At 36.9% G+C, this 14218-nt stretch overlaps 1 protein-coding gene across 2 annotated transcripts in view; it reads right to left on the minus strand.

Annotated features, from left to right (window-relative positions):
• The window catches only part of NUP210 (nucleoporin 210), an 81485-nt gene that overhangs the window by 42485 nt on the left and 24782 nt on the right, over positions 1 to 14218 (minus strand). For both annotated transcript variants that reach the window (XM_080606999.1, XM_080607000.1), the window contains 9 exons: positions 13889 to 14020; positions 9275 to 9371; positions 7155 to 7305; positions 4605 to 4737; positions 3586 to 3744; positions 3047 to 3115; positions 2632 to 2738; positions 1445 to 1585; positions 71 to 208 (listed from right to left, as the gene is read on the minus strand). In XM_080606999.1, the coding sequence (XP_080463125.1) occupies positions 71 to 208; positions 1445 to 1585; positions 2632 to 2738; positions 3047 to 3115; positions 3586 to 3744; positions 4605 to 4737; positions 7155 to 7305; positions 9275 to 9371; positions 13889 to 14020 (1127 nt within the window). The remainder of the gene's footprint in view (positions 1 to 70; positions 209 to 1444; positions 1586 to 2631; positions 2739 to 3046; positions 3116 to 3585; positions 3745 to 4604; positions 4738 to 7154; positions 7306 to 9274; positions 9372 to 13888; positions 14021 to 14218) is intronic.

The following is a 14218-nucleotide window of genomic DNA, read 5'->3' on the forward strand; positions in this document are numbered from 1 at the left end:
GAAGTAGTTACAGGCCTCACTGCATCTGCTTGAGCAATCCTTTCCGCATTTAGATACATCTTTGGCATACCTGTATGGTGTACTGGTAGACTCCTGCTTTTGGCTGCCAAGGAAATGTCAAAATGCTGGGTGAAAGAACTATTGGAACATAAATTTCAACTTCTTGCTGGTTTCGCACTGGAACTGGGAATGTGTGTACACCTCCATCCTACAAAAAGTAACAGTACAGTGTTATAAACGACATCATAGTACTTCCTGGGAATAATGCTTAGTCATATATAGACAAGCTGTTGAAAATATCTCATATAGAAAAGAAAGCAATTAAGCGTCCCTTATGAACAGCATTATTTGTGAGCAAATAGTAAGCTCATGGCAGTGATGTGTGCTATTCAATTACGTGAGTAATATTACTATGGAGATACAAGTGTCCATGCTTATTTAAAGGCAAACTGCAATAGAAAATACACTCTCATCTGGAGAACTAATCTGATAACTCCACAAATGCATTTACTCCTTGCTCATTCTCCTCTGCAGGAGGTATAACTGAGTCTCTGCCTAAAAGACCCATTTCTCAGTCCATCCTGAAACACTGGCCTTTTTTACTTTGCTGTAATTTTAACGCCATAACCCTCCTGCACAATATACTGTTTCTTGCTGGTGTTACTACAGAAAACTTCAACAGCTCTCACCAAACCTCACTTCATTCAAGAGTACCTCTCTGACACAAAGAATGAGCATGGCTTATCATACACAAGGACCTATCAAATCCTATTCAAGGAATAACTAAAAAGATTTCGGAGCAAATGGGTTCAAGTGTTGAATCTTTCCAAGTTTCAAGCAAAAGCAAATCACTTTCACACCACATGTCCTAGTTAGCCATACGTTCAGCAGCCTGCGCAACTAGCAGAAAGTTAATGAATATTAATTTGAGGAAATATTTAGGCTGATACGTTTGGCAGATTTTCATTCCAGCATTTAACAACACTTACCAAATGACAGAAAACTTTCCAAATGTAACTGAATGCGGAACAAGGCCAGGGTATGACACTGATGATCCTACCACAATAAATTGTAAAATTCACTCAGAATGTGAGAAGACCTTTGCACCTGCACAAGGATATGGTATGTGCCCACATAAGGTATCTGCCATGAAAAAAAACATAAGTGCTGTGCACCACTAGTTTAATAGGTATTTGCCACACGCTCAGTAGCAAAATCCCACAGACTTTATTTAAGCAAATCCTCCGTTGACTTAATTGACAGTTTTCCTGAAGTAAGGCCTTTCGAATTTGGAACTTAATCTGTTTAAACAACGATGGCTTAGATCCATGCAATTCTTAGCTTTCCTTTTACAAGGTCTGCCATCTACTAGAGTCACTACTGTGCAAGTAAGTGATTTTTAAGCCTAATGGTAAAAGCAGAACAGTTTTCTGTAAAGACATACCTGATCTACTACTGATGTCAGTGCAGCATCAATAATGGTCTGACCCTTCTTTATTGCTCTCACATAATGATATGATCCATTCAGAGACGACTTCAGGATCTCAAAATACTCTTCAGAGAGCTTTGTATTAATTCTGATATTCTAAAATCAAAACATTACATAAACATCACCACAGATAATTAGCATTAATGCTGTATAGACAGCCATAAACATTAGCAACAAATCAATGAGAAAATCCTACAGTAACAAAGTTCAAAGAAGCTCATCTGAAACTGAATAAGAACTGTTACCCTATGAAAGTTTCCATCCTTCAACAAGACTGTACTTTTCAGACACATCATTAACTCCACAGAAAATATATACTTTTTATGATAACCACAATATGTAACTTAGCACAGAAGTAGCAATATATATAGCACTAAAAATTTGGATTTTACAATAATTTCTTTTTTTTTTTAATTCTTAAACACAAAAGGGAAAGAACGTGATTATACTGCCACAATAACACATTTCTTCTGAGATTTGGCTGAAACTCAAATCTGTATCTCAAGAAGCAGGTACAAATAAATTAATAGTCGCAGAAACTCAATATTCTGAATAGCAATCATTTAATAAAATTATTCTGCTTGCAAATGAACTATTTAAAGCTCTCTTTTTTTTTTTTTTTTTTTTTAAGGAGTACAATATATTTGGTACCTAATACCTAAAATTCATCTTATTTGACTACCCAAACAATTAAGTGTTTTAATGCTAGCTAATCATCTAGGCTTTTCCCATAATCAACTGAAAGGAAACAGCTAGCTTCTCAGGAGTATTATAAGCCTATCTTATGCTTTGTTCTTTAACAATAGGAAAGATTGCCTCTACAGGTAACAAAATTATACTGGGGGAGGTAGGTGGAGGGGTGGATGAAGTACAACGCTAGTACTGCCTCTCCACAACTGCAATTTCCAGTGCAGGGCCTATGCTACATATTTGAAGCGCACTTCTTCCAGTTTTTCTACAGCATTTACACTCTAATGGGCACTTTCACACAAACTACTACACAAAAAAAAAAAAAGCACAGGGGAAGGAAAACAAGCAGCTTTGAAAGTCATAGCTCTATGTAAACAAACTGTTCAACTACTTTAAAAGACAGACAGGATTTAGGACACAGACACTCAGAAGCATATCAACATTTCACTTACCTCAGATAAATACACCTTATTGCTTGATTTATCGTATACTTCTATTGTAATTTCATAAAGTCTGCCTGTTTCTAGGACCCATCTGTCACCTGGATGAACCGTAAAACCTACAAAACAGAAAATATTGAACGGCACAGACCAACATCCTCTTTTTGTAATGAATAAAAACATTAGAATTCTGTTGGCCACGCTCTTAAGATGTCCCTTAATTGCTTTAAGTTGCTGATTAAAGAGATGAAAGAAAATAACTGTTCACTACTAAACCCATTTCACATTGAGTTAACTTTATGAATGATTTTTCTAAGATAAGTCATACAAGAAATAAAAGGATATATATACACACAGAAATACACCAACAAAAGAACAACTACAAGAAACGTTATAAAGCAATCAGGAAAATTAAGCCAGTACCAACCTAAATAACCAGGATTTACAACATATATAGTGCTGTTTGGTAACCTGGAAACCCCTTGCATGCGAATACCTGAAGTTTCAGTAAAGGAACAGATAAGTTTTGACAGAAGTCAAGATCAGCATGTTCCTAGGGGTCCTTGTGCCCCTTGAGATATTTAGAGCTAATCGTACATTAATGATAAATGTTATCCCCATTATCCCGAAAGACACAGAGCATTTTGGAGACATCCCAACAGAGAATACTGCTCTGAATACAAAAATTAAATAAAGCCCCTTCACATTCCCACATTGACTGCGGAAAGCACACATGATTTAACTGATCTTTTCCAACCTAGTTTCTTAGAATATTTCAAGGCATCAGGCAACTCTTTTAAGACTGAATTCACAGCAGTGCTGCTCTCTATACTCCATCAGGTGCTCCTGATTTTCAAGGGTATCAGTACAAATGTGGGTAATTTTATCGTTTTGCGCTGCCAAGGGTTGGAGGTTTGTCTCCTGCCACAAGGATCTGGATGGAAAAGCATCACCTAGGAAGGATACTCTTGTGCTCAAGTACGAGATTAGTTTGTCCCTGCTGCACTGCAGTTACAACTGATGTTGCCTGGTCCAACTGGGCAACCGGCCAAGACAGATCTCCCTCAGGGCCAAGCACGTTGTTCTGGAGCTGCAGCTCATACTGATCAGACGGCATCATTAATTCTGCACATAAAACAAGACAACATATGAAACAATAAAAGCAAGTGTGTCAGTGTTTGGATGCTGCTAATTATTGCTGATTAATTTTTATTGATGCCTAGTGCATGCATTAAATCAGTATTTTTAATGTCTTGCAGAAACAGCATTTGTGTGTTCAGCACACATGCACACAAAATGAGCTACTTTGCCTAACTTTCATTTCTTTGAAGCTTCAGTTTTCAACTGGTATCATCCCACTGTTCAGACCTAACATCCAATTCATTCCCAGCTTCCAAAGTGGTGAAGTTACTTTCTGCAAGTTACTGATGACTTCTGCTGCTTTATTCTTCTCTATAAGCTGCTGATGGACCTAGTCAAATATTTCGTATCTAGCCGTTTGCGTTCTGTTTAAAGAAAGTTATCAACAGCACAGGCTCCTTGTAAACAAGGGATGTAATTACAAACTTCCACACCTTTAAGTGGAGGTAGAATCAGCTAACCAACACTTGTAGAAATGGAACAAATCCATTTGTCAACAGAACATTCCCTGTTATAAAAAATTCTTAAACTAAATTTAGATTAGTAAGTCAGACACTGTTTCTTAGTCAATGTGAAATATATTACTGCATCTAAAATGATAGCACTAGTTCCTATTCTAAGTTACCTTTACCTTCACGTCCTCAACAAATTTGTGAGATTATATCCTTTATAGTCATAATTTTTATGAGAGAAATCCTAAATGGCTGTATCATTGTGATTTTGAAAAACAACCTTCATTGTTCTGTTGTTTGTTATATAGTAACAAACCTATCTAAACCCAATTAAATACTTCCCTGCAGTGAAAAATTCACACACTTGTTAAAAACAAACATAACAGGACAAACCTGTAATCTTCCCTTGTCTTATTTTCTGAACTCTGTACTGAATTGATGTTCCTACCAGAAGATAAACATCATATGCCGGATTTAAAAGGATGTTTTCCAAAATAAGCAATCTGACTTCTGCAGGATGTACATGCTATTGATTGAGAAAAAAAGAAAAAGCAATTCACTTGTTTGTTTGAAACATAACAAGCAGCAATAGCTTAGAATCTATAATGAAAGATAATACTTTCTGTAAGTAGCTCTTTATTATCAAGTTTTGCAAAGACAGGGAAATGCAGAAGACAATGAATTGTATGTAGATCTGCTCTGTGCATCAACCCCCAAAAAAAGTTAATCCAAAAGAGACAACAAAACTTGTTCAAATTAAGCTCTGTGTGCCAGGAGGGTGTCAGAGCTTTCCCATCACTCAAAGGGACCGGGGATCTTCCTTCCCCCCAGAAGGGTACACGCAGAGCGATACCCACCACATGCCTGGCGGAAGCCAGCAGTGCTGCTATTGAACCTGCTCCTGTATCTTCCCAGCACCTGCATTAATACCGCTGTGCAAGCCTATCCTGCATGGCAGTACGCAGCTGCTTTAGCAGCAGTAGCTTAGCTGTGTTCATCCACTGTCACAATTTCAAGCACAACTTCCTTTAGTCACTCTTTTTCCTAACTCCTGTTTTAGCATCAGGGAGCCTGATGATAATTTAGATCACTATACCATTTAGAAGCTATGGATCTCAGAAGCATAAACATTAATGAAGCATGCCTTGTACTTCAAATACTCGCTATCCTCACCATTTCCAAAGTGAGAAATGGAGACAAAGGAGGAATAATCTGGACATGGTTCAAAAGGAAAAGTGAAATGAAAGTTTTCTGGACACATTCCAGAAACAACTTTCTTTGATTTTATTCTCTCTTTACTGCCAGTCTCCCCAGCAACCAAAATGGAGAAGCAATTCCAATCTACACATGGTTCAGTAATATCGTGCAAGGCTGAAGAAAAACTAGTCTGTATTGGGCATCGTTTTAGTTTAGTCTTCTGAAGAACACAGGAATACTTGACACTGATGCACGGCGACTGTTTAGACATCCAGAAATTCTTTTTGCCTACTGTAAAACAAGACAGCTCCATAAAAGAGATCCTTTATAACTTCATTAAGGAATCTGTATCAAACTCACTGGTCTATTACATTAGGAATACAATAGAAAACATACGGTTTTATAATTCAAACTGTATATCGTGGTTGCTCAAGGGATGTTCACTGAAAACGTGTCGTCTGGCAGAATGAAAGATTTAAATGAACTATTAACCACAAGCAAAAAAGAAATTGCAAACGCAGTAATATCTTTTCAATTGCACTGACAGTATTCATTCAAAACTAATTCAGAAAAACGTTAAAACAGAAAACCAACCAAGCTACAAGCACTCAAGAAAAAGTATTGAGTCAGACTAATACTGTGTAATTTTAGAGTAACTATATTCATCAGAATTATTTATCAAGGCTAAACCTGTAACAAAAACACATTTCTCAACATATCCTACCATTTCTGCCACATTACTAGTATTACATTGATTTAGAATATTTCCATAGAACACTTTTTACAGGTGCAGGTTCAGTAGTCCAAGATAAGTCTGGTTTAAATAAAAACATTAAGTACCACATGTAATAAAACAAAACTGCAAAACCAGACTGCAGATATGAGACGAACCTCAGAAAAAAACCACGTTTTTTACAAGAGATTTTTAGGTATGAAACTGAACTGATACTAGCAAAATGCCAAGTATTGGAGTCAGAATTTACAAACAACTTAGATGGTTGTGTGTGTTATTGCTATTACAGAAAAAGACATACTGTTACCAGAGATAACTGAAAAACTCAGTCACTTCAAGTTACAAAGTAAGAACAGTTCTATATAACAACCGGGAAGACTGCCAATACTGCAGTTTAACACTCCTATAGCATTGACATTTTTATTCCAAAGACCTTCCTGGGAAACCAGGACCTAATAAGGTAGAATTAGAAACTAACCAAGTATTTGTATGACACTCATTTCAAGCACAACAGGAAACAAAGGAATATCCAAGATAACAATCCTTGTTTTGGCTACTTGTTCATTCTAAGAACTAAAGAGTTCTAGTTAAAAACAAACAAACCTAAAGGGCCAATGCACTACCCAGCATGATTCTAATTATATATGTAATATGAATGACAATCAGGAGTAATAAAATCTTACAGAAGCACTTGAAGCATACTCTTCTGCTTCAGGGTCTTTGTCAGAGAGTCAGGTTTAGAAAGAATGTCTGGGACATGCACTGTCCTGGGTAAGGCAGCTAAATCAGGGCAAGTGCAAACTCCAACCCTCTCATGGAGATCAAAATTAGTACTGTCACCTTCTGTGATATGGACTCTAGAGTCAATCCAGTAAGACTAAGGCAGCGCTGATATCCCCAGTAGCAACTGACATCATAAGGAACAATACAGCAGGGCAAATTTACAGTACTCCTATAACACTGGATTATAAAACTAAATTAAAAAAATAGAACGTCACATTCAAGTTTCTTACCTTATAGACGTTTTCCTGTATCGTTGCTTTTAATTTAGAGCTCCCTGTTTTCATTCCAGACACCAAAATGGTATCTCCTTGCTTGGCAACTTTTTCCATCTCCAGTATATAAGAGGGTGGAATATAAGTGGATTCTGAAAACTTGAGTATACTGAAAGGTGAAAAGAGAAGTGAGCAGAAAAATTTAAACCAATCTTTGTAAAACCACACAGAAACACCACTACCATCTATTCATAGCCATTTCCATGTCTTAAGCAAATTTAAGATGTCTGCCTGGGACCAGATATCCAAATTTTACTTATTCCTGTACATATCTGCAGTTAATTTGCGTGACTGATAAAAGTTTGTTTGAAGCTTGTTTGTCAGCCTTAAAAAGATATCAGAAAACTGCACATGTTGTCTACAATGGTCCCTCCAGTTTTTACACTACATGTAGACTGCAAAAGCTCTCTAGATTATTGTGGAACAGCAGATGTGAAAGACCAACAGCTTATGTTTATAAAAGTAACAGCTTAATGAACCATAACACAACTTTGACCGATATGAAGAAGCTTGGATGCATTTAGTAGGTATTGTGTTGTTTTTTTCCATAGTCATTTATTCTCTTAGAGAGCTGATTTCCCCACATTATAGTCAAGCATCATATGAATAAAGCCAGGTTCTTTGAAAGAAGACAGTTTCCTATGTTACTATGTCCCTACAATCTATCTACGTTTTGTTGGAACCTGTTTTTGAAGTAACTGAAGCCTCTGCTATATGAGTTTGAATATTTAATCTCACAAGATCACTGTATGTTAAGGAAGTTTTGATTAATGTTGTACTTGAGAAGCATCTGTAACCTTTTTTGTGAGAAAAATCCACGTTTCACGTGTTTGCAGTCTGGTCAGATTCAAGGGTGTCAGGGATGTATTTTTGCTAACATTCCCATTGAGCAATGTCAAAATTCACCATCGCATTTAATACAATGAATACTAGCACAACACTGCTAGAGAAAAGGATCCCAGTGTTGTTGACCATTTTACTTTTAGTATGTTGGTGTCAGTGTAAAGATAGAGCTCTCAGAGTACGACTTGAAAAACATTCCATCAAGATAATGGTAAGTAGCCTTCAGTAGTTTAATAAGGATGCAAACTGAAATTTCTGTTTGAAGCCACTGAAGTTCAATTACTTTAAGCTGAAGACCAGAACAACAAAATCAACACCATAAAAGGATATAGAGCAGATAGTGAATAAAAAGACAAAGAAAACAAAGGCAAGAGATGGTCTGGTGACATACCTGTAGGAGCAAAGAAAATCGTACAGTTTGGATTCTTTTTCTACCCCTACCACAGTTGAGCTCCTTGACTTCTGAGCAAGAACTCCACCTCCATTAAACAGAGGGAAACTGTATTTCCCCTGTTATACAAGGGCACTGGAAAACACTGACCTCATTAATGAGTTGAAAAGCACTTTTAAGGTCTTCAGATAGCAGTTTCCATAAAACACAGCTCTTCTAAACTGCAGTAAATTTATTCTTTGAGTCAGACCTGGTAATGAACCAACCATCATGGCTTATTTATCAAGCAACTGCTTTCCGTTCATTGCTTGTCTGAAAGGAACTATATTGAATATCTTTCATTGAATTATTCCATCTAGCCTTGTGAGCTGTATCTAGCTTGCAAGCAGTCACTTGGCCAATTCGGATTTAAATGTTAGCTACTCTGAAAGCTATTTCAGTGCCAGAACTGGGTGTTGACTGAAACCTGAAGCTCTATGAGCCAGTAGAGCTCCTTTCTGGAATGGAAGCCCCTTTCTGTTGCCTTCTGTTGTGTTTTTTGTTTTGTTTTTAAATCTTCGCACAAAATGTTCTCTACTCATTGGATTATTGGATTAGAGCTACCTGGGCTGCTCATTAACGCTATCAGTTTTTAAATTAAACAGGGATGAGAGTGTCCAGGAAGTTGAGTAGGTACAAAAAAAAAAAAAAGGAAATAAAAAGACGTACACATAGGCACAAAACAATCAACACAAGTATTATTTTAGGTGTCAGCTTAGTTAACTGCCTAGATGTGGGGAAATATTTGCAAACCCAAAGGACAGGAGATTTGCTTTTTTTTGGAGAACAATGTAAATGAACTTACCGCAATGCATTGTGGGAATCTGAGAAGCCATCAGCCTCCGTGTCTTTTACTATTGTCCAGTCAAAGACTAATCCTGCCAATGTGCTGAAAGTGTTTCCTGTGAAACAAGCAAGTAAATTAAAACAAAAACAAGTAACAACCCATAAAGTCTTCCTGGAACACAAGCTTTTTTCCCTAGGAATTTTATCTTATCCCTAAGAGAACTACCAGTATTTAATTACAAAAATCACAATCTATTTTGCTTTATTGACCTGTGCAAATTCAATATAATTCTGTCAACCACTTGTCTGTCTAGCTTGCAATGCCATATACCACTTCATCTTCCAAAAATAAAATAAAATACGCACATCTCATCTTCAAGATGGGTCTTGCAGCGTCAGCTGGGACAAATAAATCCCAGTATTTACTACGTTTTAAACTACATTTTCAATCGTGTTCCTTCCCTTGACATTCAGATTTACATTAAACTAAGAATCAAAGCAAATATATTCTCAAATTCTTATGCTTTAATGTTTATTACACCTTTAAGGTGCAAGAAGATTTTAAGACAGGACAATGCAACTTACAGCCTATGTTCTCTTTCCAATTTGTATACAACTTATTGCGGACATCTCTGAGTCCCAAATAAATAGGACTACAAACAAAAAACTCAAAATGAACATAGCAATATAACTAAAATTGATTGGTACTGTGTTATTTAACACACAATCAAGTCTAGCTTTCTTTAATGATACATGCATTAGCTTTGCAAAGCTGTACGACGCTTTTTTTTCTTGCTCCAATTGAAAATAAAGTGGGCCAGCGGAGAAAAAAGCAAGTTATGGCACTATGGAGAAGTGATGCCTGGACACAGCCAATGCTGCAGCAAACTGGTATCACAAGCACAAATGCTTCCTTACAGACTTGGAACTGCCATTCATCTGGCCTGGATGCCGTGGCTCCTGTTGGGGTCCCCCACTACAAAGACAAACTTAGGTTGTCAAAGACAACCTGAGGTGGTGGGCATTCCCCAGGTGATGCAGGGTCTTACTCCTTCAAGGCAGGACCAGTGATCTCCACAGCATGGATGGCAGCAACAAGCCACAGGTCAACCCTACCAGAGGCAGCACCAGGGAGGGAGACAGGTAACACAGCACTTGCCATGAGCGCCGAACGCGTCCCTGCCCCTCTGCAGGATCACAAGGGTGTCAAACAGGCCGCCTTGGCTAGCCAGAGCATCACCCTCACAGGCTCTTCAAAGGTCGCTGCTGGCTGAGACCTGTGCTCTGAAAATAATTCAGCCTTTATACAACTACTGATGTAAAAAAGCTTTCCTATATCATCAGGTTACAGAGACAGCAAGTGCAGATTCAAGACTTGTCGGAGAGGCAGGACCTGCTGTGTTTCCTTGGGTTAGAGTCACAGAAGACCAAGTACACCTTGGATGAGGGGAGAATCACTGATGACCCACCCAAAATCCATTTGCTCTCAAGCGTTATGGGTAGATCTCTCTAACTGGGGACTGTACATGTGGAGGGTTTTTATTTTTCCTAAAGAGTTACGGAGGGAATTGCTACCTGATGTTCAACTATTAGTACAGGGGAAAAAGAAGAGGAACAGAGAAAAAAAGGAAAAAAAGAAAAAGGCGGTCACTACTGTCAAAGCTGCAGTTAGGTAAGGTACTCTGGAAGCAGCTAAGAAAGAGTTGGGATGAGGGGAAAAAAAAAAATCACAACACTGTAGATTACCAGATGCCTCATAGATGGGATTAGATGTGGAAAACACGCATTTTTAGTGAACTAATTTGTACTCCCAACATCCTCAAACCCCTGTAAGAGTAAAAAGGATAAACCATGGAGACTTTCAGATATCCATAGACAAAAGCCCTACTGACCTTTAGTGGTGGTATCACAGGGCTCTTAGAACAAGTTGAATATCAAACAACTACAATTATTTTGTATCATCTCTCCAGAAGACTGAATATACTTCAGATCCCCAATTGCCCCCAGCAATTCTTTCACAAAGACTATGCCAGACTACTTTAATCAGTTTTACAAAGATTAAGTTTGCAAAGCATTCTAGTTATGTAGCAGTAACTTCACATTTTAATTCAATTTCAGTTCCCTGTATACCACTGTCCTATGAAAAATTTGCTTGTCATTCCCAGACTGAAAAAATATCCACAGTAATTTTAGCAGACCATCTTATGCTTTTGGAAGATGTCTTGAAATACTTCAAAAAAAATGCTAAATTGATAGAGAAAATGTTTTTTCACATTAAAACAGTGTTATAGTCAACTAAAAGCAACATTTTTTTTTCCTATTCCAGAAAATCCTTTTGACCTGATTTTTTACAGCTAGTTCACCATACAGAATTGGGGCAAGTACCACACAGAAATTCAAAGTTTTTAAATGTAAAACCAAAAAAAATATCATTTTTACAAGTTTACTATGACACGATCAAAATGTAATCTGCAGAAAGTCAGAAAAGTAGGAAACATTCAAATCTCCCTAAAGTATTAGCTCCACGCACTGCTACAATGACCAGGCAATACACAGCTGCAGTTCTTCAAACACGGCTGTAAATTTCAGGACAATCATCATTTTGTTAGGCCTCTGTTTCAACAAGCTGAAGGTCTGTCATATGAGCGTTATTATGGCATGACAAACTCTGTTCAAGTTAAGGGATTTCTACCCTTTCTAAATACCTAAAAGGATTACTGGAAGGTTTGGGTTTTTTTAGGTTCCCATAATTAAAATGGTTTATTCACATGAATTAAACTACTCCTGCTTATGCAAGTCTTTCTAGATGTGGAGATGTGACAGTACCACTGAAGAAACTGAACAGAAGAGCTCAAATTTATTCTGACAATTCTTCAAACTTATTTAAATCTTAAAATGAAATCACCAGTCTCTCTCTTATTTAACTCTTCTCTAGTTAATTCATAATAAAATAACTTCAGCAAAGCTCAACAGGTAAAAAAAAAATGACTTTTTTGTATGCCTTTTTATAAGTAGAAAATATTTACAAAAAAAGAAAAAAAGAAAAACTGGAAAATATGTATGGTAGAGTAAGGAACAAAACTATTCCTGAAGGTATATCAGTACTCACAGGAGTGGAAGCATCAATATTAATGAATGATCTAACGCATACCAGATGCAATAATCTGGCAATATAAGATGCAATAATCACCATTTGTCCCAAACAGATCACAGTTGGTACATAACTTTTTAACCTAGGTTGCATAGTACACAGACTAATACAATGTACTCAGTCTCTGTGTGGTGTGCAAGTTTTCAGCAAAACTAAGTAGATTTTTCCAGATTTTCATAGAACTGAATAAACATTTTATTTTGACTTTTTCCTCTTTCTTAATATTAAGAGAAAAACCACTTGAATTCAGAAGCACAGACACCCAAGTTAATTGGATCAAAAGGAACTGATTTTCAAAGCTTTCAAATGTATTCCAATCCCCTAAGTTTATGTTGGGATGTTTAGTCCTAAGGCTTTTAACAAACATTTTGTTTCAATCATTTAGATTAAAAGTTCACCCTGGGTTTTAAACCACTGCTCATGTTCAAACTTCAAAGTTGGATGGCTTCCAAGGCAAATTCGTCCATTGAGTATGCTTGAGAGGTTGTCAAAACACCAAACCAAGAATCTGGTCTTACATGTAGCATAAGAAAACAAAATTACTTTTCATTATTAACATTATTGTCATACATAACCTGACACTTGTGGTTTTACAATTAAACAAACATACGATGGGCTCATTAACTATTCAAAATGAACGATTCAAGCTTTTATAGCTGTTTTACATATCATTTCCTTTCCATTAGCTGTCCTAAAAATCGTTTAGTCCATGTGAGTGTTCATGTGTGCATAAAAATTGATTGTTGAAACAAAGCATGAAATTCTTACCAGAATCATAGCTCCTTCTGAAGCAAGAAACAGTATCAAAAGCAGAAGCTTTATGCTCCTACTAAATAATTATGGATTTGATCCATATGCGCTGGATATGGATTAAATCTAAACTATACCTCCCAAGAAGAAGTGCTTCTATAATAATCAAAAATACTGATCCAACCAAGAGGTGGTTGGTCCTTAATATCATCTTTGAATGTCCTGTTGTATGCTTGACTGGACGCAAAACGTCCCTTCACAAAATTCATTAAAACATCTCAGTTCAAAAGGAAAAAAAAAAAAAGACTACTTCATATTCCTCAGTCTAGTTAAATCCTGACATGACATTTCAACAGAACAAGTGTTGTGTCTTCTTCCACTACATTCTTACTCCTGACCTGAAGGTAGGATTGCTAATAGCTGATATCTTCATTGTAATAATTTTAAAACCTGATTTTTAAAATACTCTTAGCACCAGAGTTAAGTTGTCCTGGGCAAGTAAGGAAAAAAGGCAAGAAAAAGACATTAGAAATCAAGCAGCATTTGATTTTCCTATTCAGGTAGTTGGGTATGTAGGTTTTATACCTAAAGGAAAACAATGGGTCACTGAATGCATTATCCAGAGAACTCCCTTTAAATTGCTCTGCTTGGCTTAACATTCAAATTGTGTCGCAAATAAAACCAGTGCACATACCAAACAATGAAGAGTTTCAGTACGAGTAAATTGCTTACCTTCAGAATCCAAAGCTTGAATTTTTAGCTTTAGTGGTGAATCTTCGAGATAAAGTTCTCTTGTTGTGGACACAATTTGGATGCCATGAATTATATCAACTATAGCATCACAACGAAGAACTTGTCCAGTCGCTTGAAGAGACGTTAAAAAGAGCACATGAATCAGCAGCACTGGAAGTGCTCATCATCCAAACAATAGCACTAGCAAGACAAAATTCACCCCAAATTTAAGCCGATGACACAAGACACTGACATTGAAGGAAGTGAAATTAGGTCATGACCTTGACTAAGAAACTCTCGGTCAAGTGGTAACTGTGGCTAAACAAGCAA

Source organism: Anser brachyrhynchus (genome assembly GCF_964034855.1).
Source record: "Anser brachyrhynchus genome assembly, chromosome: 10".
Taxonomy (NCBI): Eukaryota; Metazoa; Chordata; class Aves; order Anseriformes; family Anatidae; genus Anser; species Anser brachyrhynchus.